Source organism: Schistocerca gregaria, chromosome 4, assembly GCF_023897955.1.
Source record: "Schistocerca gregaria isolate iqSchGreg1 chromosome 4, iqSchGreg1.2, whole genome shotgun sequence".
Taxonomy (NCBI): Eukaryota; Metazoa; Arthropoda; class Insecta; order Orthoptera; family Acrididae; genus Schistocerca; species Schistocerca gregaria.
Genome location: NC_064923.1, coordinates 487,625,520 through 487,653,144, shown reverse-complemented (window position 1 = coordinate 487,653,144; position 27,625 = coordinate 487,625,520). Strand labels below are relative to the sequence as shown.

Genomic DNA, 27,625 nt, shown 5'->3' with positions numbered 1-27,625 from the left:
TTTTTTTGGACCACTTTTGCTCCGTGCGTAGGTAAAAGGGTGAGACATGCAATTTCTTCGAGGTATTGTTTACGATCTGTTTGATCGAGGGATCTACGGCGTGTTATGTTAAAAGAGCGGTTAACTCAGAGATCATAGGTATATCATTGTTATAAGAGGGTATTGCAGCAGCAGATTCTGTATAGACTCGTGATAGGGACTCGTTTAGGCTGCAGAAGTTTGTTCAATTTTAGCAATTGCATTCATCTTTTCATTGAAGAAAGAATTGATATCGGACAATACTCCTCTACGTCCCTTTATACACGGTGTCCCAGCTATCTTGTCAACCCAAAATATGTCTGGAACAATAACAGCTATTGGAAAACTACTTTCACCGGCATCAATGTAGGACTGGGGCCCATGAATGTACATATTTGGAAACATTCTAAAACGAAAGAATATGTGTTTTTTAACACAAACGTATGTTTTTAAATGAATTTCCTATATTTTTTCTTCAGCAATCCATAGCATGACAAAGCACATACACAATGGCATTGATTGCATCGCAATATTCCCATTATACCCAGAGATATTGAGACGCGAATTTGACGCTTGAAACACCCGACATGCGCTGCTAGCGCACGTCCTGAGGCACAGGCGTGAACCCCATGCTGCCCGTAATCGCGATGTGATTGACATGTGTAATGACACCTCCATACTTATCAAGAGGTCCGAAACGAATAATACGGTCTGCTGCCATCAACTCTCATAACCATATAATGGTTTCCCTCTTGCACGTTTTACGTATCTACGTACACAATATGAACCAGTACCGATCGGTGTACACCCGTCAGGTTGTCTTATTTATCGTGCACACCCAAAATAAGGTTTATCTGATGCGTTATGAGATGTGAACGCTATGTTTAGTATGTAGTGCTGGTATCACAGTGGAAGGTTCTACAAAGGGCCATTTTACCCAGTGATGTAAAGAAACATTTGTTTAGAACTATTTGTCATTTAACGCATTAGATAAACATAACATTGATAATTATGTGATAATGAAACTGACTGATTAAACATGTTTACATTCATCTTCTATGTCCCACCTGAACTTCCCAAATCAAAAACATTTTTACCTAAACAACGGTAAAACTTTTAGTCCACTTGCTCGTTTCACTATAACTATAACATGAATTTTACTATTACGAGTGAATGATTAACTGTCACTTGCGCTAGATCTACAGTAAAGTAAAGTTTTATGTTTGAACAGCATTACCTTTTTAGTAACGGATTAACGATAAGCGAAGTTTACTTTGTGACTAACGTTGCGTACACAGATACGTTACAGAACCGCATCACCCCTAGCCTATAGGATAAATACCTGCTGGAATGTACGACGTTAATGCAAGATGGCAGCAGACGGTATTATTCGTTTCGGACCTCTTGATAAGTATGGAAGTGTCAATCACATCGCGATTATGGGCAGCATGGGGTTCACGCCTGAGCCTCAGGACGTGCGCTAGCAGCGCATGTCGGGTGTTTCAAGCGTCAACTTGGCGTCTTAATATCTCAGGATGTAATTGGAATATTGCGATGCAGTCAACGCCATTGTGTATGTGCTTTGTCATGATATGGATTGCTGAAGAAAAAATGTAGGATGTCCATTTAAAAAAACATAAGTTTGTGTTAAAAGCACATATGCTTTCGTTTTAGAATGTTTCCAAATATGTACATTCATGGGCCCCAGCCCTACATTAATACCGGTGAAATTTGTTTTCCAGTAGCTGTTATTGTTCCAAAGATATTTTGGGTGGACGAGATAGCTGGGACACCCTGTATAGCGATATTGGAAAAGTTTTGAAAATTTGTGGTAAGGTACTACGGGACCAAACAACTAAGGTCATCGGTCCCTAGGCTTACACACCACTTTAACATAAACTGACTTACACTAATGACAACACACACACCCATGCCCGAGGGAGGACTCGAACCTCCGCGCGAACCGTGACAGGGTGCCCCTGACTGCTCGGCTACCCCTTGCGGCAGCAATGTTTGAAAATGGGTTTCAGCACTTCTGCTTTTGTTTTGAACACCCAGTTTCAACACCTGTGACATGCATGAGTGTATGGGCACTAACTTTGGTGTCGTTAAATTTCACCAAAATTTCTTTGGGTTCTGTGAGCGATCAGTCTACAGTACTCTGCTACTTCAGTATTGGAATGTTTCACACATTGCCGTTTATGAATACCAAACGTGATTCATTTAATATGTCTCTACCTACAGCCCTTTGTTTTGTTATACACCTGTAGTGCCGTAATTTTCCATATCTCTATCGAAATAATGCAGAGGAATGGAAACACCAACAAATTCGCTACGCCGCACCGCATCTCCTGGTGTCGCGGCTTCGCCTGCCTGAGCAGTCCACCACATCGGGCGTGGGGATGAGCCACGGCACACCACGCCACGCTCGGCTGCTTTCGGCCACGCTCGGCGCTCGTCGGCGGCTTCCCCCGGTCCGGCGCGCAGCATCCGCGAGGCCGGCAGTGCTGGAGCAGGCGTCGCGGCGCCCGGGCCGCAGGGGATGACGCGACGGCAGGCGACGGCGTCGGTGTCGGCGGCGACGGCGACGCGGGTAACCGGCACTCCAGGGGCCGCGGTTTCCGCGGGCAGACTGCAGCCGCTATTGGTCCTCGCCGCCGGACTCTTGCTCTCCGTGCCGAGCAGCTGCACTGCTCAGAAGGTACCCATCGGTAAGTACACGCGATCCATCGTATGATCATCTACGTCTACATGACTTCTCTGCAATTCAGACTTAAGTGTTTGGCAAATAGTGCGTAGAAACCATGTCAGGCTGTTTCTCTACCGTTCCACTCGGGGAGGGCAGGTGGGAAAAATGGTCACCTTAATCTTACCGTGCGAGATCTGATTTATTTTATCACCGTTATAATTTTACCCTATGTAGATTATCAACAAAATATTTCGTCGTTGGGAAGAGAAAGATGGTGACTGAAGTTTCGTTAAAAGATTTCACTGTAACGACAATAACCAATGATTTCATGATTGTCATTCCAACTCTCTTATCACACGGGGTACGCTCTCTCGAATCTCGCTATGATACGCAACTGGTTGTTCTTCTTTGAACTTTTTCGATGTACTGTCCTTCTTACATGGGTGTGTTTTGCTGTGTGATTAACAATCTCTGTGTATACCAATACGTTAAACCCAGATTTTTATATATTTGTGAGTTTTAAACGATTTCCTATAAATCTTTGCAATAGGGTCACAGCAATAAACATTTCTCTTTGATAAAATATTTTGAAAAAACCGTTCCTACAAAAAGTTAAATGTGCGCTGAAGTCTACCAGAGACGCACAGTTCAACCTGCATTATGACATTTGTCTTGCAATGAAGTGAAGCTGCTTTAGGATACCAATCTTGGCTTCCACTTGATGCAGCATCATTGTCCTCTTCTGTAAACAAGATTTACTCTAGCCTCTAACACGTAACATATCACTTTACTCTTAAAGTATGACTTACAGTGCAGCTATACTAATAATTTAGCAATGTAGGCCTACCTCATTTACTGTCAGAAGCCTCATACGAGATGTTCCACTAACACGCTATGGTTCTAACGTCTTCAGAACAGTTTGTAATAATCCAACCATCAGACAGAATTCACTTTTCTTTTTTTATATTTTGATTTTAATCAACTGTGTTTCCTAGACTGGGTTCTTCGTGAACCACATCTACTCGTATTTCGTCAAGCTGCGCTAGGCTCGTATTTACTTTATGCGGCTATAGAAGACTACATTAGTGAAACTGTACAATCGAAGGCAAATACTCCTTTTTCCTTACTTATTTCCCAACAGTATTGCTCAGCAACATATATCACCGACAGAAAAAGTCACACAAAGGTTAATTCCATTGGTGACTTTCCCGCTCCTTCTGTTACCTTTTCTGGACTTGGGGCTATAGAGGCAAAGGTGCCATTATCTTTCCTCCACCTGTTCGCAGACTGATAAGTATTCGAGGTTACTGTGTTCGTATGAAACCAACTATAATTTTCTTCTTTCAGCTCCTAGAAACGCTCTTGTTTTTGAATTTACACATTCGCTGTTGTAGGAAACGAAAAAGAAACAACTGAAGTGGCGAGACGAGCGCGGGGCGCTTACAAAAATAGTTTGCCAAACAAATATTGCAGAGTACATTATAATTATTGTCAAGAACAATCGCAAGTCGTCCGTAGTTGTGATACTTATTGTATGCATTCTGCTGGATGTGGTCTATTGTGCAGGTAGTTCCCATTCGCTTTATTACTATTAATGAGAGTATTATTATGCTCCTGTCAGTATAATATTGTTCTATTAGCTGAGTAAACTGCATGTACTTGAGACGTGATCCTTCTGCTGTCTATGTTTCCAAAACTATTATTTTGGCTAGACTGAGCTTTAGCGTTACAGTCTGTTCATTGCAGCTACCGCTTGAAAATGCTTTAGAAGCTAAATTACCAAGAAGTGAAAAATTAACAATAGTTAGAGTCGAAGGAGGGAATATTGTCGCTCTAAAAATATTATACGGGCTTAGTATGCACCCAAAGAAAATTTATTGAGTTAGCTTTCACTTTATTAGCCTGCTGTACTGGAAAATTGGCAAACTTTTCGAAATCTGTGTAGTACGAAAATAAGTTTTTTTGGAACACAGGATAGAGTATGGCGTGTATAAGTGAAATGTTTACGTTCCTTTGTATTCAAACAACGCCAAAAATAAAATATTTCGAAATTAGAAATTCTCTGAAGCAATTTTACTAAGTACGTTTACTGTGATCTATACTGTATTGCATAAATAGTTTTCCATTTATGTCTGTTGTAGTTTCACTTTCTAATATCACGTGACTCGTTTGTCAATGTCCACATGGTTCTTGAGACATGGAAATTGAAAATTGCTTAGAGATAACTAATATTGTATGTAAGTGCGTCTCTTTTTAACGATGTATTTCTAATTAATGGCGAGTGCATGTTATAGTAACAATAATATTAGATTTTGCAATAATTGTACGCTTTTATTTCTTCTTATTGCATGTGAATTGTAAGAAACATTAACACATAGTATGAGAAATGAACCTTATTCGATGTGAAACTGTTGCTAAGCTGAAATTGTTAAATCCTAGCCCCGAAATGAGCGTCGAGTACCAAAGAATGTGTGAACTAATAAGGCGTACTGAACAATTTAGACTTAACTAGTCACTCGCGTTTGTGATGGTTGTCTTTCACTGAAGCCTGGAGAAAATATAAAGTAGTTATACTACATAATGTTAATTATTGTAACTTAATTCTGCTGAAGACAGAACACGAGTTACTTACTGACTTCATAGCTCCTAATACTATTTTGATACAATGTTCATTTTTGATGATTAATAATGTTAAAACAACGTAAGATGGAGACGTGGCTACAATTTTTGTCTGAAGTCGCCTCTTAACTGACTAATTTATTCAAAGTGACTGCTTGTACGTATCAAAGAAAGTAAGAAGCGGTTTTATTTTGTTGCGCTATAAAGGGGTTACAGAACCACTCCAATCGCTGACAAAGAAAATAAAGTCTTAGCGTGTTAATGTTCCAAAGGTCGGATCGCCTACAAAGACGTGGAAACGAGAGTTATAAATCGTTAGAGTCTCTAGAGATATGAACGTAATACCACAGCAAAAGCATATCCATTTCATCAAACTTTGAATTACGTTCCATTTATTGCTCGACAGGGTCTAGTATTTGCTCTCACGACGTCAAGCGTTTATTACTATTGAGTGTGATTCTGTTAAAGGTGATGGTGACTGAAGCCTTTTAAAGGCGACGACCAGGCGTCAGAGCAAGTAATCTCAAATGTACATGTAATTTTCCCTGCTTCTGCATTCTGATTTGCTTCAGTCCATCGTAGCTAAAACAAGTTGCTAGTTGTTAATGTGAGATGCGTATTTGTTCCGAAACGCTATAGCGATGTAATCTTGTGGAACTTTATTGTTACCTTGAAATACTTTTTCTTTGAAGCAATAGACTGTTTTTTATAGAAAACAGAAAACATCAAATGAAATGTAATGTATAAAAAAGGGGACCTTTACCATGCAACCACAGGTATGTCAAAACTTCACATGAGCGAAGATCACTGCATAAAAACTTTATTGTTGGTATAAACATCATACAATGGACTCAATACCAACTCCTAAAAACAATATTTTAGTATTTTCCTCCGAGCGTCATTAGTGACCTAAGCACAATTTCTTCAAAGCAACATCATCTTTCCACAGATGATCCTGTGCAGTAAATGATTATACTAATTCTGTCTGGCGCAGCAGCCTGATCTTTGAATCGGACGCCATTTCGGCAACAACTCCGTCTATAACTTAGCGTAATAACCATACCTGGGTAAAGGTAGTTGAACCTGAAATCCGAAGCACCTGTCGTTCCTGGTGATTTTTCATATAAACGAGATGTGAAGGCTAGGTAAAGGCAAATGAAACATTCGGTGGTCCAACAGGGATTCACTCCCGCGACCTTTACGCTTCGAAGCGCAATTTATCACTGTACTACCAAGGCCGACTGGGTAGTAGATGATAACCCCAGAGTAGAAAACTGATTATTTGTGAATATCGTTATTTAGCAATTTCATATTTTTCTGTAGCGTTGTAGATCGTGCATTGGAAGTGTTTTTCGGATTTCAGTTTTTAGTGAAGCCCTACAATGAAACTGACTTCTCGTGTCCATCCAGTCAATATAATGTGATTAGGAGTCTGGAGACCCTAGCTATTGTCGGTATGTCGTTCTTGATCGATCCTATGCCCGTCCTTCCCGTATTCGTCGGGTCTCTGTAAAAATATTCTGTCTTCTAACCTTGCTCTAAAGTTGCACAAGCTTCATCCGCAAAAAAAAAAAAAAAAAAAAAAAAAAAATCGTAGTGCTGCCTCGACTTACTTTGCGTATACTTAGGATCGTACCTGGAGTTGCAGTCAATTTCAGAACTACACTTTATTCAGAATGTAACGAAACACAATAATTTGCAAGGGTTTCTATAGTGAATGTCAATTCAGAAGTTCGGAGTCATGCATTTTTTTTTTGGTCATCAGTCTACTGACTGGTTTGATGCGGCCCGCCACGAATTCCTTTCCTGTGCTAACCTCTTCATCTCAGAGTAGCACTTGCAACCTATGTCCTCAATTATTTGCTTGACTTATTCCAATCTCTGTCTTCCTCTACAGTTTTTGTCCTCTACAGCTCCCTCTAGTACCATGGAAGTCATTCCCTCATGTCTTAGCAGATGTCCTATCATCCTGTCCCTTCTTCTTATCAGTGTTTTCCACATATACCTTTCCTCTCCGATTCTGCGCAGAATCTCCTCATTCCTTACCTTATCAGTCCACCTAATTTTCAACATTCGTCTATAGCACCACATCTCAAATGTTTCGATTCTCTTATGTTCCGGTTTTCTCACAGTCCATGTTTCACTACCATACAATGCTGTACTCCAGACGTACATTCTCAGAAACTTCTTCCTCAAATTAAGGCCGGTATTTGATATTAGTAGACTTCTCTTGGCCAGAAAAGCCTTTTTTGCCATAGCGAGTGTGCTTTTGATGTCCTCCTTGCTCCGTCCGTCATTGGTTATTTTACTGCCTAGATAGCAGAATTCCTTAACTTCATTGACTTCGTGACCATCAATCCTGATGTTAAGTTTCTCGCTGTTCTCATTTCTATTACTTCTCATTACCTTCGTCTTTCTCCGATTTACTCTCAAACCATACTGTGTACTCATTAGATTGTTCATTCCCTTCAGCAGATCATTTAATTCTTCTTCACTTTCACTCAAGATAGCAATGCCATCAGCGAATCGTATCATTGATATCCTTTCACCTTGTATTTTAATTCCAATTCTGAACCTTTCTTTTATTTCCCTCATTGCTTCCTCGATGTACAGATTGAAGAGTAGGAGCGAAAGGCTACAGCCTTTTCTTACACCCTTCTTAATACGAGCACTTCGTTCTTGATTGTCCACTCTTATTATTCCCTCTTGGTTGTTGTACATATTGTATATGACCCGTCTCTCCCTATAGCTTACCCCTACTTTTTTCAGAATCTCGATCAGCTTGCACCATTTTATATTGTCGAACGCTTTTTCCAGGTCGACAAGTCCTATGAACGTGTCTTGATTTTTCTTCAGCCTTGCTTCCATTATTAGCCGTAACGTCAGAGTTGCCTCTCTCGTGCCTTTACTTTTCCTAAAGCCAAACTGATAGTCACCTAGCGCATTCTCAATTTTCTTTTCCATTCTTCTGTGTATTATTCTTGTAAGCAGCTTCGATGCATGAGCTGTTAAGCTGATTGTGCGATAATTCTCGCACTTGTCAGCTCTTGCTGTCTTCGGAATTGTGTGGATGATGCTTTTCCGAAAGTCAGATGGTATGACGCCAGACTCATATATTCTACACACCAACGTGAATAGTCGTTTTGTTGCCACTTCCCCGAATGATTTTAGAAATTCTGGTGGAATGTTATCTATCCCTTCTGCCTTATTTAACCGTAAGTCCTCCAAAGCTCTTTTAAATTCCGATTCTAATACTGGATCCCCTATCTCTTCTAAATCGACTCCTGTTTCTTCTTCTATCACATCAGACAAATCTCGTAGAGGCTTTCAATGTATTCTTTTCACCTATCTGCTCTCTCCTCTGCATTTAACAGTGGAATTCCCGTTGCATTCTTAATGTTACCACCGTTGCTTATAATGTCACCAAAGGTTGTTTTGTAACTTTCCTGTATGCTGAGTCTGTCCTTTCGACAATAGTATCTTTTTCGACGTCTTCACTGCACTTCCTATTTATTTCATTCCTCAGCGACTTGTATTTCTGTATGCCTGATTTTCCCGGTACATGTTTGTACTTCCTCCTTTCATCAATCAACTGAAGTATTTCTTCTGTTACCCACGGTTTCTTTGCAGCTACCTTCTTTGTACCTATGCTTTCCTTCCCAACTACTGTGATGGCCCTTTTTAGAGATGTCCATTCCTCTTCAACTGTGCTGCCTACAGCGCTATTCCTTATTGCTGTATCTATAGCGTTAGAGAACTTCAAACGTATCCCGTCATTCCTTAGAACTTCCGTATCCCACTTCTTAGCGTATTGATTCTTTGTGACTAATGTCTTCAACTTCATCCTGCTCTTCATCACTACTATATTGTGATCTGAGTCTATATCTGCTCCTCGGTACGCCTTACAATCCAGTATCTGATTTCGGAATCTCTGTCTGACCATGATGTAATCTAATTGAAATCTTCCCGTATCTCCCGGCCTTTTCCAATTATACCTCCTCCTCTTGTGATTCTTGAACAGGGTATTCGCTATTACTAGCTGAAACTTGTTACAGAACTCAATTAGTCTCTCTCCTCTTTCATTCCTTACCCCAAGCCCATATTCTCCTGTAACCTTTTCTTCTACTCCTTCCCGTACAACTGCATTCCAGTCGCCCATGACTATTAGATTTTCGTCCCCCTTTACATACTGCATTACCCTTTCAATATCCTCATACACTTTCTCTATCTGTTCATCTTCAGCTTGCAACGACGGCATGTGTACCTGAACTATTGATGTCGGTGTTGGTCTGCTGTCTATTCTGATTAGAATAACCCGGTCACTGAACTGTTCACAGTAACACACCCTCTACCCTACCTTCCTATTCATAACGAATGCTACACCTGAATATTTGTTGAGCATTAATCGATTAATCCTAATTTCATACGGAATTGCTTGGCACCCGGTAGCAGTTTCTTCTTTTCATACCACAATGTACTTCTGCCAGCTCGGTACAGATTAGCATTACAACTTTCTCTTACCATTTTCTAGTCCTGTTAGGGTGTACACTAAATTATATAAAATAAATTCTCACCCAACTGTAACTGCCTAAATGTCCCATGGGTGTAGACTCTCTTGTTGAAATGGCAATCACGGCAGCCAGCATTCTGGTAGGCGCACTAGTGATTAGCTCGAGAGGTTGGACTTTAAGAAACCTACTTCACTTTCCTCGAAGAAGTACATTAACAGCAAATACCGGTATTTTTTCCTTTTTTTCCCTTGTTTGCCACAAGTATTAAACCTAAAAGAATACCGGTACGGCCGGCTGAAGTGTCGGAGCGCTTCTAGGTGCTACAGTCTGGAGACGAGCGACCGCTACGGTCGCAGGTTCGAATCCTGCCTCGGGCATGAATGTGTGTGATGTCCATAGGTTAGTTAGGTTTAAGTAGCTCTAAGTTCTACGGGCCTGATGACCACAGCAGTTAGGTTCCATAGTGCTCAGAGCCATTTGAACCAATTGAATACCGGTATATATGCGGTCGGCTGTGTGGAGAACGGAAGACTGAGGATACCGTTTCATACCAAGCAAATTACTGCCGTGAAACTACAGCAGTATTATTTTTAACGGAATTTTTCTCACACTGGCGCTTTCTCATATCTAAATGTAGACCATTGTTGTTGTTTCCTTAGTCTTAAAAGCGAATACTGGTTGTATGCAGCTCTTCACGCTACTCTGTCCTGTGCAAAGCACTTCATGACAAAATTTCTACTCCAAACCACATTCATTTGAACCTGCATTCTTTTCTCGTCTCTTGGTCTCCCGCTGCAGTTTTGATCCTCCACATTTTTCTCCAGTAGTAAATTGACGATTCCTTGATGTTTCACAATGTGCCATATCGACCAACGCCCTTTTTAGTCAAGTTGTGCCATAAATTTAGTTTTTCGCAGATTCCGTTCCTCATTATTTACCCGGTCTACCCACCTAACCTTTGCACAAAATTTCAAAAGATTTTATTCTATTTATGTTTTAATGTTTATCGTCCACGTTTCATTTCCATACAAGACTACACTCCGTGCAAATACCTTCAGTAAAGACTTCCTGAAATTTGAATTTAAATTCTATATTAACGACTTTAGCGTTCTCATAAATATGTTTCTTCTATAACCAGTTCGCACATAATATTCTCTACTTCTACCATCATCAGTTATTATGCAGCTCAAATAGCTAATGTCATTTAGCACTTTTGAAGCCTTATTTACTACTATAATCCTTCAAAATCCTTTTGCTTTTATTGTTGTTCGTCTGATACACTCCTTTCAAGACACTGCCTATTCCTCTTAACAGCTCTTTTAAGTTGTTTGCTGCCTCTGACAAAATTAGAATTTCATTGACAAACCTCAAAGTTTTTATTTCATCTCCTTGAACTTTTATTCTTTTTACAAATTTCTCCTTGTTTTGCTTTTCAGCTTGCATAATGGGTAGACTGAATAAAATCTGGGATAGACTATAACCCCGGATCGCTTCCTTCTTAACTTCTGTCTACCTTTCAGCATCTTCGTCTCTTATAACCGCAGTCTGGCTTCTGTACAATTTGCAAATAATATTTCCTTGCACCTGTACCTTCAGAATTTCAAAGCTGCTTTCTACGAATTCTGTAAACGTAGATTCCTTTTCTTTTATCTATCTTCTAAGTTGCAGGGCACATCTGGCCTCATGTGATCCTATATTTCTACAGCATCCATACCCATATTCCCCAAAGTCAGCTTCTACCAATATTTCCATTTTTCTGTAAATAATTCGTGTCAGACTTACTGCGCTGAAAGTGCGGTCACCGGTCACACCTACCCTCTTTGAAACTGGAATTGTTACATTCTTCTTGAAGAATGAGTGTATTTCATCTGCCTCACATATCTTGCATACCAGGTGGAACAGTTTTGTCGTGATTGGCTCTCCCAAAATTAATAATAAAAGTGAGTATATTTGGTCTGCTCCAGGAAACTGTGTTTCGTCAAATTCTTCTCGCAGTATCCCATCTCTTCTTCTTGTACTACCTTTTCCCTTTCTGTAATATAGCCTTCAAGTTCACTTTCCTTATAAAACCCATATATATATACTCCAAATTCCAGTTTTTCCTTCTCTGCTTGGAACTAATCTGCTATCTGAACTCATTTTATGGATAAATGTGCTTCTCTGTTTTCCCAACGTTGCTTTCATTTTCCTGTAAGCTGCATCTATTTATCTCATCCATACACATGATTCTACAGCTTTATATTTGCCCTCTAGCCATTTCTGATTAGTTTAACTAGTTTACACTATCTGTCAATTTTATTTTTATGCGTCTGTATTCTCTTTCACTTCCTTCATTCCCTGTATTTGTGTATTTTCACCTTTCGTTATTTAAATTATTTCTTTATCTTCCAAGGATTTCTACTCGGCCTTGTCTTTTTATGTATTTGACCCTCTGCTGCCTCCACTGTTTCATCTCTCAAAGCTACCCATTCGTCTTCTATCGTATTACTTTCACTTGATTCAGTCAGGCCTTGATTAATGTTATATTTGAAACTCTCAATTGCCTCTGGTTATTTCTGTTTATCCAGGTCCCATTGCAATGTTTCCTACCGTTTGCAATTTCTTCGTTGTAATCTGAAACCTCCAACTGTCTCCAAGTTTCCTCCAAGCATACAACCTTCCTATGACTCTGAAACCAAGTCTTAACGATGATTGAATTGTGCTCAGTGAAAAATTCTACCAGACGACTTCTCTTTTGATTCCATTACCCAGTTCATATTTTCCTTCTGTTTCTTTTCCGTTTTTCAAATTCCAGTACCCCATAACAATGTAATTTTCGTTTCCCTGAAATATTTGAGTAAATTATTTTACCTCATTATTCATGCTATCAATAGCTTTCGTGCCTTTAATGTTTGGTACGATAAAATGTATTAACTGCATGGTGCTTATAGTAATGTACCTGTATTCCTGCTTGGTCATTCGTTATTACGCCCAGTTTTGCTCCTGTGTGATTGTACGTTTTATAACCCTGTTCTCACCTGATTAGACGAGCTGCTCTTCCTGCCACCGCATTTTATTAATTGACATTAACTTCAACCTATTCATTTCCATTTTAATTTCTCTAACCTACCTACCTGATAAGGGATCTAACATGCCACTCTCTGGGACGTAGAGCGCCAACTTTTTCCGAAGACGATATTTGAAATGTGGACTATTTTTAGCTCCAAAATGTTTTACCCAATGGAGAAGAAAGCAGAAGGAGATAGCGTTATGAAATTCTGTCACAATAACGACCTATAGGATAAATTCTAAACTAATATATGGGAAACAAGGCTCTTGCTTCTAAATATCACTGCTGGTTTTGCTAACAGCAGTAAGTATTCTTAAGTGGCTACTCTTCAAATACGTACCATTCTAACGAAAGGCATAGTGTAAAGCTTATTGTTCTCTATACTGAACGCGTTTCCAATGCCGCATGAGATTTTGGTATCAATTTACACAACGTTTCCCTGTTGGCAGTAAAACAATAGTAGCTATTTCATCGAGGAGATCAGCTTTGTGTAGCTGTTACCCACCAGTCATAGAACTGCGGGAAGGTGTTGGTCCAGTGCTGTATTCCTAAGCGAGCATGCCCGTGGCTGATTTCCACTTCACTGAAGCCGTCTCTTTAATCGCCAAGTTTGTCGATAGAGACTCTACTGAACGCTTTCGTGGTCCTGTGTCCGGTGATCATTGAGCACAGTTTGTGGAATCTTGCTTTAATATCAGAGGTAGATTTTGGTGGAAATGTATTGCCGTTGTATTAGACTCATCTATCGTGAAGCTTCAAGTCTGTATACACTCCTGAAAATGGAAAAAAGAACACATTGACACCGGTGTGTCAGACCCACCATACTTGCTCCGGACACTGCGAGAGGGCTGTACAAGCAATGATCACACGCACGGCACAGCGGACACACCAGGAACCGCGGTGTTGGCCGTCGAATGGCGCTAGCTGCGCAGCATTTGTGCACCGCCGCCGTCAGTGTCAGCCAGTTTGCCGTGCCATACGGAGCTCCATCGCAGTCTTTAACACTGGTAGCATGCCGCGACAGCGTGGACGTGAACCGTATGTGCAGTTGACGGACTTTGAGCGAGGGCGTATAGTGGACATGGGGGAGGCCGGGTGGACGTACCGCCGAATTGCTCAACACGTAGGGCGTGAGGTCTACACAGTACATCAATGTTGTCGCCAGTGGTCGGCGGAAGGTGCACGTGCCCGTCGACCTGGGAGCGGACCGCAGCGACGCACGGATGCACGCCAAGACCGTAGGATCCTACGCAGTGCCGTATGGGACCGCACCGCCACTTCCCAGAAATTTAGGGACACTGTTGCTCCTGGGGTATCGGCGAGGACCATTCGCAACCGTCTCCATGAAGCTGGGCTACGGTCCCGCACACCTTTAGGCCGTCTTCCGCTCACGCCCCAACATCGTGCAGCCCGCCTCCAGTGGTGTCGCGACAGGCGTGAATGGAGGGACGAATGGAGACGTGTCGTCTTCAGCGATGAGAGTCGCTTCTGCCTTGGTGCCAATGATGGTCGTATGCGTGTTTGGCGCCGTGCAGGTGAGCGCCACAATCAGGACTGCATACGACCGAGGCACACAGGGCCAACACCCGGCATCATGGTGTGGAGAGCGATCTCCTACACTGGCCGTACACCTCTGGTGATCTTCGAGGGGACACTGAATAGTGCACGGTACATCCAAACCGTCATCGAACCCATCGTTCTACCATTCCTAGACCGGCAAGGTAACTTGTCGTTCCAACAGGACAATGCACGTCCGCATGTACCCCGTGCCACCCAACGTGCTCTAGAAGGTGTAAGTCAACTACCCTGGCCAGCAAGATCTCCGGATCTGTCCCCCATTGAGCATGTTTGGGACTGGTTGAAGCGTCGTCTCACGCGGTCTGCACGTCCAGCACGAACGCTGGTCCAACTGAGGCGCCAGGTGGAAATGGCACGGGAAGTCGTTCCACAGGACTACATCCAGCATCTCTACGATCGTCTCCATGGGAGAATAGCAGCCTGCATTGCTGCGAAAGGTGGATATACACTGTACTAGTGCCGACATTGTGCATGCTTTGTTGCCTGTGTCTATGTGCCTGTGGTTCTGTCAATGTGATCGTGTGATGTATCTGACCCCAGGAATGTGTCAATAAAGTTTCCCCTTCCTGGGACAATGAATTCACGGTGTTCTTATTTCAATTTCCAGGAGTGTATGATTCGCGTCGATGACTGTAAGGGATACTTACGATGTATTGCTATTTGTGTGTATTGGATGAAATAGTGCACTAGAGGTGTTAAATAAGTAATGTGACACATCTACACATTTTGCCCCTAATTTCAGTTGAAAAAAATGAGGAATTTGTTGCAGACCTCGTGAAATATTCTCGTTGTAGCTCCTACAGTTTCATAAAGTTTGTAACGTCTCCTTAGAAAAATTTATGATTGACTGTGCTCATAAACCTCTTACATTATTTGTTTTTCAAACAGCTGAGCAAAACTGAACGTACTCAGACATTACTTTCTTTACTTATTCTGATCAACACTAAACTGACACACAATATTTTTAGCGCAACGCAGTCTGACTTTTAATAATCCCTACAAAAGAATGACCCTAACTTACAATAACCTATATCTTCCATGAATTACTTACCTCACAAAAATCTTCGTTACTGAAACTACTGCAATACAGAAAGCGCCAATACTGCCAGCTAAATAAAAGAGTCTAACTAATGAAGTGCCTAACTACTGATAGGCATAGTTAGCAAATGAAAGATTGTCATTAAGAACAAACAATGTATTTACCTTAATAATGTTCAAAAGTCATTTCATGTCTCTGATGGACAAACGTCCAGACCATCCGCTCTCAAAACTCCGCTATCTGTGTCCCCCCATCCACCACTGCTGGCGGCTCATCTCCAACTGCGCAAAGCTACGCGCTGTTAACAGCCAACTGCCCAACACGACAATAGCAAACAACAATGAAAACCAGCCACAGACTGCACTCAGCACATCCAGTGATTTTCGTACAGAGCGCTACGAGGTGTTACCAACATAAAAACGGAAGCAACCTACTTACAAGTTCCGATAGGTATGGGCGCTATACGTAGCTTTCAAAATTAACTGTCCAACAGAGGTGCGTTTTTTTGGGGGGTGGGGGGACCAGAGCGTTGACCTGGAGACCTGGCAGCGAACAAAAGCACAGTGAGTCGTCGGTCTAGGAGTCTGTCATCATCGCAACAAAGCCGCGCAGACCTGACTGATCTCCCGCGTGCAGGCAGACCGCACGCAGCTGCGACTCCTGCATTGCTGGAATGCGTGGACAGTCTTATTCGAGGTGTTTGGTGGATCACAATCAAAAACCTCACTTCACCACTGGGGGTCTCTGTTGATAGTGCTGACACACTCGTCCACCTGTTGTCACTCAAAGGTGTGCACGCAATGGATTCCTCACCGCCCAACAGAAGAGCATAAGGAACAACGAAAGACCATCGGTGCGAAGTTGCTTGGGCGTTAGGAGGCCAATCGCGATAATTCTTTTTCGAATATCTTCGCAGGCGATGAAACATTTCGAACCTGAAATAAAACTGCACATGGAGTGGCCGAGATCACAGAACTTCACTGTACTGTGCTTCCTTATCGACCTTACAGCCCGGATCTCGCACTTCACGACTTCCAGATGTTTGGCCAATGAAGGATGCACACCGTGGGAAGCAGTACATGGATGATGTGGAGGTTTTTGATGCAGTAAGACCTTGGCTCCAACGTAAATTAGTAGAGTAGTACAATGCGAACATACAGGCCGTCCCAGTAAGGTAGCGTAAGGCTATGGAAACTATGTTGAAAAGCACGGTATTGTAGCCAAGATACCAAAAAATAATGTGGTGCACTGAAACGCTGAAAAAAAAAGAATCTGCATCTAGAAAAAAAAGTGTTGCATTACTCATTGAATGCCCCTCGTGCTTGTATTGCCGTTGTATTAGACTCATCTATCGTGAAGCTTCAAGTCTATATACACTCCTGGAAATGGAAAAAAGAACACATTGACACCGGTGTGTCAGACCCACCATACTTGCTCCGGACACTGCGAGAGGGCTGTACAAGCAATGATCACACGCACGGCACAGCGGACACACCAGGAACCGCGGTGTTGGCCGTCGAATGGCGCTAGCTGCGCAGCCTTTGTGCACCGCCGCCGTCAGTGTCAGCCAGTTTGCCGTGGCATACGGAGCTCCATCGCAGTCTTTAACACTGGTAGCATGCCGCGACAGCGTGGACGTGAACCGTATGTGCAGTTGACGGACTTTGAGCGAGGGCGTATAGTGGACATGGGGGAGGCCGGGTGGACGTACCGCCGAATTGCTCAACACGTGGGGCATGAGGTCTACACAGTACATCGATGTTGTCTCCACTGTAGGTAAAGAAGATAGTCTATCTGACCTCCACCAGAACCAGCACAATTAAGTCTCTTACTGTCAATGGTAAATTCCAACTTGATTCAAACTTTTAAGTGGTCATACATTGTGCTTACTTCACAGATTATCTCACAGGGACAGAGAAACTGAGGAGAACGAATGAAAGCTCTAAAAGCGATTCAGCAATAATACCTTAAACAACATTCGACTTTAAGATGATTACACAGAAGATGTGTGATCATTCCCGATCTTTTAGCATTATTTAGCATTAAATAATACGGCAGGATTTTGATGCAAATTAAAAATGTACGACTATGACGTCACATGGCAGATTAAAATAAATATCGTTAAAAAACGTCGAGTTCGTATAGTAAAGGCTAAAATATCACCGAGCTGTTCGTCCAACTCCAGTGGTAATCGCCAGAAAGGAGGCACTGCGAATCATAGTGTGATTTAGCATTAAAACTCGGAGTGTGGAAATTCCTAGAAGAGTGAAAAAACAGTTTCCTTGTACATGTATCTCGCGAAAATATAACGAAGGCAAAATCAGAGAAATTCGATCTGACACTCCCATCAGCAGTTCTACCGGCGAGCCTTTTGCTGTAACCGGCATGCGGCTTGTTGCGTATTGCGTAAACTGGAAAGGAAAGAGACACCGGAAAACCAACATCTTCATTTATTTATAAGTTCCATCTCTTGTGCTGGACGAGGTGGTTATTTCTTGTTTCGGAGTAACCTTCTCTCCTAAATACACAACCTAATCAGGTTTTTCTAAAATTTCGCTCTTCAAGTTAGCGGAAAGTTTTCTCAGATATGAAGGGTGCGGTGATGGCAGTAAGAATTTTTCATGTAGGGTTCTTTGGTTTATATAATTTGGGATGAGGTAATATGGAGCAAATCAACAAAAAAGTGGGTAGAAAATATTTGCACCAAAAAGCATACCTTAAGAGTTTTGTGTGCTTGTTCAGTAGAAGAGACGTGTTTCACGATAGCAAAGATGAACAAGTGATCCTGGCTCTTAAGAAATTCTATCCACTTTTCGTGGACATCTTTTTCTCATTTTGGTGCATACTATCACCATGAAAAGTAGAGAGCTTGCAGTAGATGAGATTTGTTTCACAGTATCACGGATAAACAAGCGTTGATAGCTGAAAGCGTATGCATTTTAGAGCCATGTTTACTAGACCTGTTTGTCCGAATGATCATCCTCGTCATATCCCTGAATATTGAGCATTCGCCCTGGAACAACCCGTACAAACAAAGAAGATAGTGCATCCGGTGTCCTACGAACAGTGGATACAAAATAATTTACTCTTCACAGTTCATCGTCATTAATAATGTTTGTCGGTGACATGTTTAGTGTTCTTTCCGGCGCGAAATCCGAATGAGAAAATAGCACGAATATCTGTACCGAATACTGGCATATTTATTTCCTCTTTCGTCCAGTATTTTTCAGTACACTCTTGAATACAATGTGGAGTGGATAGTACCTCAATAGTATCTATTTTTCGTCGTGAGTTATCTGTGTGTAGCGCCCTAAAAAGGCAACTCCCTAGGGTAGAGACACAGTTTTAATGTTGCACGAGGTTTGAATAGCTCACACATCGCTGCAGAAACAAAGGTAAAGTTTCGAAATACGTCCATATGTCATTCTTATTCCCTTAGCTTCTCTGTTAATTAACGTGGCGACGACTCATAGTGATATAAGGTATGGAATGAAATTTCACAGTCTTTTGAATGACGCCTACGTCCGCACTCCTCTACTCACAATCTCATGAGCGTTGGGGGATAGATGGTACGCCAGAGCCGTATGCCTCCCAAACGGTTTCATTGGCGGATATTATGAGGGAAGAATGATTGTGGGAATGCGTATATACACAGTAGAATATCTTTAATTTCTCTCCATCATGAACACACATCAAAAAAAGTTTTGCATCACCTCAGTTCCGTGAGTTCCGGAACCTGTTCACAAAATTGAAATAGAGATCGACACAAACATCATTTCCGCCCTCTGGTTCGATTCCCGGCGGGGTCAGGGATTTTCTCCGCCTCGTGATGGCTGCGTGTTGTGTGATGTCCTTAGGTTAGTTAGGTTTAAGTAGTTGTAAGTTCTATGGGATTGATGACCTAAGATGTTAAGTCCCATAGTGCTCACAGCCATTTGAACCATTTTGGCCCTTTTTATTGCTCATGAAAACCACACATTGCATGTTGTACCACCACACAGCGAGACCTTCAGAGCTGGTGGTCCAGATTGCTGTACACACCGGTACCTCTAGTACCCAGTAGCACGTCCTCTTACATTGCTGCATGCCGGTATTTGTCGGGGCAAACTATCCACAAATTCATCAAGGCATTATTGGTCCAGATTGTCCCACTCCTCAACGGCAATTCAATTGAGGCAGAGTGGTTGGTGGATCACGCCGTCTATAAACAGCCCTTTTCAATCTAAGGTATGTTCGATTGGGTTCGTGTCTGGAGAACATGCTGGCCACTATAGTTGAGCGATGTCGTTATCCTGAAGGAGATCATTTACAAGATGTGCACGATGTGGGCGTGAATTGTCGTCCATAAAGACGAAAGCCTCGCCAATATGCTGCCGATTTGGTTGCACCATCGGTCGACATTCAGGCATCGTACAGCCGTTACGGCGCCATCCACTACAACAAGCAGCGAACGTCGGTCCCAAATAATGAAACCCCAAAACAGCAGGTGGCCGGAGTGTCCGAACGGTTCTACATGCTTCAGTCTTGAACCGTGCTACCGCTACGGTCACAGGTTCGAATCCTGCCTAGGGCATGGATGTGTGTGATATCTTTAGGTTAGATAGGTTTAAGTAGTTCTAAGGGACTGATGAACTCCGATGTTAAGTCCCATGGTGCTCAGAGCCATTTTTTTTACCAAAAATAGCAGGGAACCTCCATCTTGTTGCACTCGCTGGACAGTGTGTCTAAGGCGTTCAGCCTGACCGGGTTGCCTCCAAACACGTCTCCGACGATTGCCTGGTTGAAGGCATATGCGACACTCGTCGGTCAAGAGAACGTGGTGCCAATCCTGAGCGGTCCATTCGGCATGTTGTTCGGCCCAGCAGTACCGGATGCATGGTGTCGTGGTTGCAAAGATGGATCTCGCCATGGACGTCGGGAGTGAAGCTGCGCATCGTGCAGACTATTGCGCACAGTTTGCGACCTAACACGGTTTCCTGTGGCTGCACAAAAAGCATTAATCAACATGGTGGCGTTGTTGTCAGTGTTCCTTCGAGCCATAATCCTTAGGTAGCGGTCATCCACTGCAGTAGTAGCCTTTGGGCGGCCTGAGCGACGCATGTCATCGACAGTCCTGTCTCTCTGTATCTCCTCCATGTCCGAACAGAATCACTTTGGTTCACTCAGAGATGCCTGGACACTTCCCTTGCTGAGAGCCGTTCCTGGCACAAAGTTAGAATGCGGACGCTATCGAGCCGCGGTACTGACCGTATAGGCATGGTAAAACTACAGACAAATCGAGCCATGTACGTACTTCCCTCCTGGTGGAATGACTTGAACTGATCGGCTGTCGAAACTTCCTCCCCCCTCCCCCACTATCTAATAGGCGCTGCTCATGAATCGTTGTTTACATCCTTGGGCTGGTTCAGTGACATATGTGAACAGCCAAAGGGACTGTGACCGTGATACAATATCCACAGTCAACGTCAATCTTCAGGAATTCTGGGAACCGGAGTGATGTAAAACTTTTTTGATGTGTGTACATTGGATAAAGTGAGATGTTTCCTCAGTTTTAAAGGTAAATGTTCTCCACTGGAGTTTATCGAACGTTTGCCGCGATGCCTCCGAGCTAACAAAACCAATCTATGACCTCACAGCTCTCTCGTTAATCACACTTGTTAAAAACCCAGATAGAAGCACAGAACTCAACTGTTGATCCTGTTTAGGCTTTGGAAGCGGCCTCAATGGTGAGCGAAGTACAGATTCTTACGATGATGGACACGATGAAATTTATTTGTTCGCTCTATTTCAAACATCTTTGAAAAGATCTCCTTTGGTTCTGGAAGGTTCCGGACGATTACTGTGAATGGTCGTATTGTCATTTGGAATATGACGTTTCTTTTATTTCTTCCTTTTCTTATCAGTTTTCTGGCTAGTTTCATGCACCTCGCCACGAATGTGTGCTCTGTGTCACCCTCTTCATCTCAGAGTAGTTCAAATGGTTCAAATGGCTCTGAACACTATGGGACTTAACATCTGAGGTCATCAGTCCCCTAGAACATAGAGCTACTCGAACCTAACTAACCTAAGGACATCACACACATCCATGACCGAGGCAGGATTCGAACCTGCGACCATAGCGGTCGCGCGGTTCCAGACTGAAGCCCCTAGAACCGCTCGGCCACATGGCCGGCTCTCAGAGTAGCACTTGCATTCAACGTCCTCAATTATTTGTTGCACATATAGCCATAGGCCTTCTCTTACAGTTTATATCGACTACAACTTCCTCTAGTACCATGGAAGTTATTCCATGGTGTCAGAACACATGCCGTGTCGTCCTGTTTCTTGTTCTTGTCAGTGTTTTCCACATGTTGTCTTTCTTTCCGGTTATGCAGAGAACCTCCTCATTCCTCACCTTATCAGTCCACCTAATGACAACATCCTCCTGTAGCACCACATCTCACAAAATCTTCAACTCTCTTCTTTTCCGAATTTCTCTTACGCTGTGATTCACATCTATACAACACTGTGCACAAAACGTACGTTCTCAGAAATCTCTTCCTTAAATTGAGGCAAGTGTTTCATATTATTAGACCTCTTTTTCTATTTGTGTATATTAACGTGAAAATGTTAGCGATCGTTTGTATAGCTTTGTGTGTAGCACTGAAAATCTTAAAGTCGTTACGATTTTCCAAATTATTTTCTAATAATGGACAGTTAAGGAAGTGCAAACCTACGTTTCTAGCATATTAGACTTAGAGAAAGCTTTTGACCATGTTGACTGGAATACTCTCTTTCAAATTCTGAAGATGGCAGGGGTAAAATACAGGGAGCGAAATGCTATTTACAATTTGTACAGAAACCAGATGGCAGTAATAAGAGTCGAGGGACATGAAAGGGAAGCAGTGGTTGGGAAGGTAGTGAGACAGGTCTGTAGTCTCTCTCCGATGTTATTCAATCTGTATGTTGAGCAAGCAGTGAAGGAAACAAAAGAAAAATTCGGAGTAGGTATTAAAATCCATGGAGAAGAAATAAAAACTTTGAGGTTCGCCGATGGCATCGTAATGCTGTCAGAGACAGCAAAGGACTTGGAAGAGCAGTTGAACGGAATGGATACTGTCTTGAAAGGAGGATATAAGATGAACATCAACAAAAGCAAAACGAGGATAATCGAATGTAGTCGAATTAAGTCGGGTGATGCTGAGGGAATTATATTAGGAAATGAGACACTTAAAGTAGCAAAGGAGTTTTGCTATTTGGGGAGCAAAATGACTGATGATGGTCGAAGTAGAGAGGATATAAAATGTAGACTGGCAATGGCAAGGAAAGCGTTTCTGAAGAAGAGAAATTTGTTAACATCGAGTATAGATTTAAGTATCAGTAAAAGTATTTGTATTGAGTGTAGCCATGTATGGAAGTGAAACATGGACGATAGATAGTTTGGACAAGAAGAGAATAGAAGCTTTCGAAATGTGATGCTACAGAAGAATGCTGAAGATTAGATGGGTAGATCACATAACTAATGAGGAAGTATTGAATAGGATTGGGGAGAAGGGAAGTTTGTGGCACAACTTGACCAGAAGAAGGGTACGGTTGGTAGGACATGTTCTGAGGCATCAAAGGATTACCAATTCAGAATCGGAGGGCAGCGTGGAGGGCAAAAATCGTAGAGGGAGACCAAGAGATGAATACACTAAGCAGATTCAGAAGGATGTAGGTTGCAGTAGGTATTGGGAGATGAAGAAGCTTGCACAGGGTAGAGTAGCATGGAGAGCTGCATCAAACCAGTCTCAGGACTGAAGACCACAACAACAACAATGGACAGTATATACAACTGCATCGTCTGTGCTTCTGACCAAACACATAGTCCTGAGATATATATTTTAGAATATCTTACATCCAGTCGCATTCGTGGTTTGATATTCCTTAAGCCTGTTCGTAATTTATCACGAGACGGTGTGTAACTGCATCGGAGGCTTTCTACATGTTAAGAAACACATGATGAACCTGAGATGCGCTATTTACGGCATATTCAACGTCGTAAATGAGTAGTATTAAGCACCAAATGTCGTTGATTGTTCATCCTGATGGGGAGATCTGAAAATAACGACTGAATTTTTAAGAAGTTTTTATTCCTCCAGAAAATTAAGTAATTGTAGTACCACATTACTGATTTCAGTTTCACAGCAGGGGTTTCATGCATACTAAGAAAATAAAGTAATATTTTCCATATAATCTAGATATCTACAAGCGAACAGCAAAACAGTATCAATAAAAGTTAATTATCTCAAAAATAAATCTGTCCTATGATGGAAGAAAGGTAATACGTTATTTAATTTTGAAATGACTGTATTTATGTCACGCCAGGATATGTAAGTCAAGAAACGTCCGATAGAATGTGTAAAAATTGTAGTATCGGCATTTGCGACGAGCCTAATTAGTACATAGCTTACAATAATATGGATGCAAATGGATGGAGAAATTTCTTAGGAAGTGGTATATTCATGTATTTCTAAAATTAGTATTTGCCGATACACACAGTTCAGTTTGACTTTATGAAAGGCAAAGGCTCTAGAGTGGCAGTTCTGACATTGCGCACGATAGTGTAACCAAGACTTCATAGGATCTGTCAACCAAGAAACGCGTTGTTCCTCAACGTAAAGCGGTGCTAGAAGTCCAAAATAGCAGGAAAATAAGCATAAGCTATAGGGAAATGCGTTTAATAAACAATACGTACAAGAACTAAGACAGGAAAAAATAAGAGTGGAAACCACGAACGAAGTTCTCGGAATAAAAAGCGTATAAAACGGAGGTGTAGTCTTTCACTCTCGCTTTTCAATATTTACCCTTAAATCGAAGAAACGATTACGGAAATGAAACAATGCATCGGGAGTAGTATTAGAATTCAAGATGAAAGGATACCAGTGGCAAGATTCGCTGATGACATTGCTATCTTCAGCGAAAGTGTGGAAGAACTGCAGGACGTGTTGGATGGAAGTCTAATGACTGCACACTGGGTGTTGAGTGTAAACGGAAGAAAGGTTAAAATTTTTCTCTATCTTTTAGATAATTGCGCCAAATGATTGTATATTACAATTCATTTATTTCACAGAGTCATGATTTGGGCTATATAGCCATTCTCAAGTTCACGTTGAAACATCACACAATTTTATAGTCGTAATGGCACATAACTGGTCTCGTAAATCAGTGTAACAATTCAACTAGCGTTTGAGAATTGCTATGAAGTTTAAATCACGATTGTGTTAAGTAAATGTCATTAAATGCAAAGTGATGAGGAGTATCTGAAATAAGATTAACGATAAACTCAAAAATAGGGGACCACGACATAGGCGAGGTGACGCAATAGCTGGAACAAATTAAAACCTGACGGGCGAAGCACGGAGTATGTAAAAAGCTGGTTAGTACAAGCTAAGAGTGAATTCCAGGCCAAATGAAGTCAAACATCGGCCTTGTTTTGAGGATGAAAGCTTTGAGAAGGTACGTGTGCAGAATAGTATTAGATGCAAATAAATCATAGATAGCGAAAACTGGAAAAGGTGAAAATAGAAACCGTTTGCGGCGTGGTGCTATAGAAGGATACTGAAGATTAGGTACACTAATAGGAAAACAAATGAAGATATGTTCTGCAGAATTGACGAGGAAAGGAACTTTGACAAGAAGTGGAAGAGTATAAAGATACTTGCGTTAACAACAAGGGTAACATATGTGGTACTAGAACCTAGAATTACAATAAATCTAACAAATAACTGAGGATGTTGACAGCAAGCACTTCTTCGAGATTAAAGTGGTTGAGGAGTTCCTGTCGGACAGCATCAGACGAGTCAGAAGATCGATGAAGGGGGGATTAAGGAATCAGAATAGCTGGAAGAAATGTTCTAATTCATATATAGACATGATAAAGCAGCAGCATAAATAAATATATCATAGCCTAAAATTAAACTTTTTGTTGTTTGGAAGTATTTAGGTACTGGACAAGACATAGGAGAGACTTGTGAAGTACCGGACAGAGCACGTTTCTCAAAAACTCCGATAGATGGCAGACAGATGCACTCTTATGTGTTAAGCTCTTTGTCTCTGCAGGTCACAGTACGGTTCTCACTAGTTTACCCCAGTGTTGTCTGAGCAGTGAGTGGCAGATATGTTTCTGGTCGAACAGTGGCTTCCCCCTTGTAAGGTTTCACCATATACTAAACAAGACTAGGTGAATAGAATGTGTTCAACTATTTTTGTGGTAACATCACTTTCATTGTGAATAGATAGAGATAACTGAATTTCGATTTAAAACTTCAGTTCATGATGATAAATTTGTTTTCTTTCAATGCCTCATTTGCCCGTTACCGAACAGACATCAATTATTCAGTACCCGATACCTAAACTACATATTAGTACGACAGTAAAGTGCACTATTACGAAATTTCCCTTTAGAGGCACATTCCTCGCCATGGATAAAGAGAAAAAAGGAAGACTTTGGTCTAAGGATAACATGCAGATTTCTATTGAGCAAGCCCTATCCAACAAAATGGGAATAAGACAGGTTAAGATTCATTTTTCTTTCCCTTATAAGCACTCTGGATGATAAAGGATGCTGAACTGAGGCTCCTGGTGGTCGTTTCAAGCAGACCTTTCAGAAGAATTAGAATCAAGTTTAGTTGAGCATTTTGGTAGTTATAGATAACAGTGATGCCAACGAATATAAAAGAATTTTAAAGATTTGAATTTTAAATGGGCACCTTAAAATTCCACACCGATTCAATAAAGGGAAAAAAAACCAGCAGGTGATAAATTTTACTATGAATTTATAGGCCGCCATTCTGAACATTCTTTGCGAAAACATCAATGAACGAGTATCCAAAGGCATGTTGGTTTTAGTGTCAACAGAGAACAAGCTGACTTGCTGTATAACAAGTATGAGGCAATTTTAACAAAATAAAAGCTTGATCTCTCAAAAATCTTCAACTTTGAGAAACTGGTGTGTCAGCAGTCCATGAAAGTTCCACAACTGCTTTGTTGAAATGGCTCTGAGCACTATGGGACTCAACTGCTGTGGTCATTAGTCCCCTAGAACTTAGAACTTCTTAAACCTAACTAAGGACATCACACACATCCATGCCCGAGATAGGATTCGAACCTGCGACCGTAGCAGTCGCACGGTTCCGGACTGCGCGCCTAGAACCGCGAGACCACCGCGGCCGGCTAACTGTTTTGTCCCAGAAAGGCAACAAACAAGTTAGTAAAATAATGCCAGAAGAAAGAGGTAGAAATGTGACTGTGTTTGCTACAGGTGATGTATTTCTACTCCCTTGACTTGCATTTGGAAGGACGAAAACGAATGAGGAGCTAAAAAAAGATGATTGTGAAAAAAGGGGGGGATCACTAAAAATTCCTTTTTCTTTGGCTGAAGATGTTTGTTGCTCGTGTGAACCCAACAATGGAAAGTCTTGCTCTTGGAATTTTAGATGGCTTTATCTAATTTTGAAATGATTTTGTACGCAAGAAACAACAATAACCATATGATAAGTATTCCTCGTCATACTATGCACAAACTTCAGCCATTAGCCCACGCAGTAATGAGACCCTTCAAAGCGGCTTGCATTTAAGCCTGTGGTAGGTGGATTAACCAATATCGCCACATTAAAATACCTCAAATGGATATTGCTAGCTCGGTTGGAACAGCTTTCAAGGCTATTTGCAGAATGGACCTTGCAACTTCTTGGTTTTCTGCATTGGGCTCCACCCATTAAAGAAAGACATGTTGGCAGATTTAGGCTTCCCGGCCGTAAATCGCTTCTCTGTGAAAAGCTCGAGAGCTCTTTCCAGACCGACGATTTTTGATGCCGTAAACCTAAATGCTCCTTCAGAATCAACGGAAATAACTACAACTCCTTTTGCCCCAATGGTTGAACCAATACCGTCATTCTCTGCAGATTCCACCTCACCTTGCCTAGCGTCACTAAGTCTTCCCGCGGTAGATTCTGCTCCTGCTTCCCTTCCAACCGCTTTTTGTTCTATAGTGAACATTGAAGCTACGTTCGTTCCTTATTCCAAACAGTACCGGACAAAATGTATCCAGTGTCATAGGAAGTGGGAAAGAAAACTGTCAGTAGGAAGAGAACAAGCGTAAA

General features: G+C 41.8%; 1 protein-coding gene across 2 annotated transcripts in view; it reads left to right on the top strand.

The window, feature by feature from the left end:
• The first annotated feature begins 2,537 nt into the window (after window positions 1-2,537).
• LOC126267265 (glutamate receptor 1-like) overlaps window positions 2,538-27,625 on the top strand; it is a 1,125,091-nt gene continuing 1,100,003 nt past the window's right edge. For both annotated transcript variants that reach the window (XM_049972331.1, XM_049972330.1), the window contains exon 1: window positions 2,538-2,729. In XM_049972331.1, coding sequence (XP_049828288.1) covers window positions 2,561-2,729 — 169 coding nt within the window. In that variant the 5' untranslated portion in view covers window positions 2,538-2,560. The remainder of the gene's footprint in view (window positions 2,730-27,625) is intronic.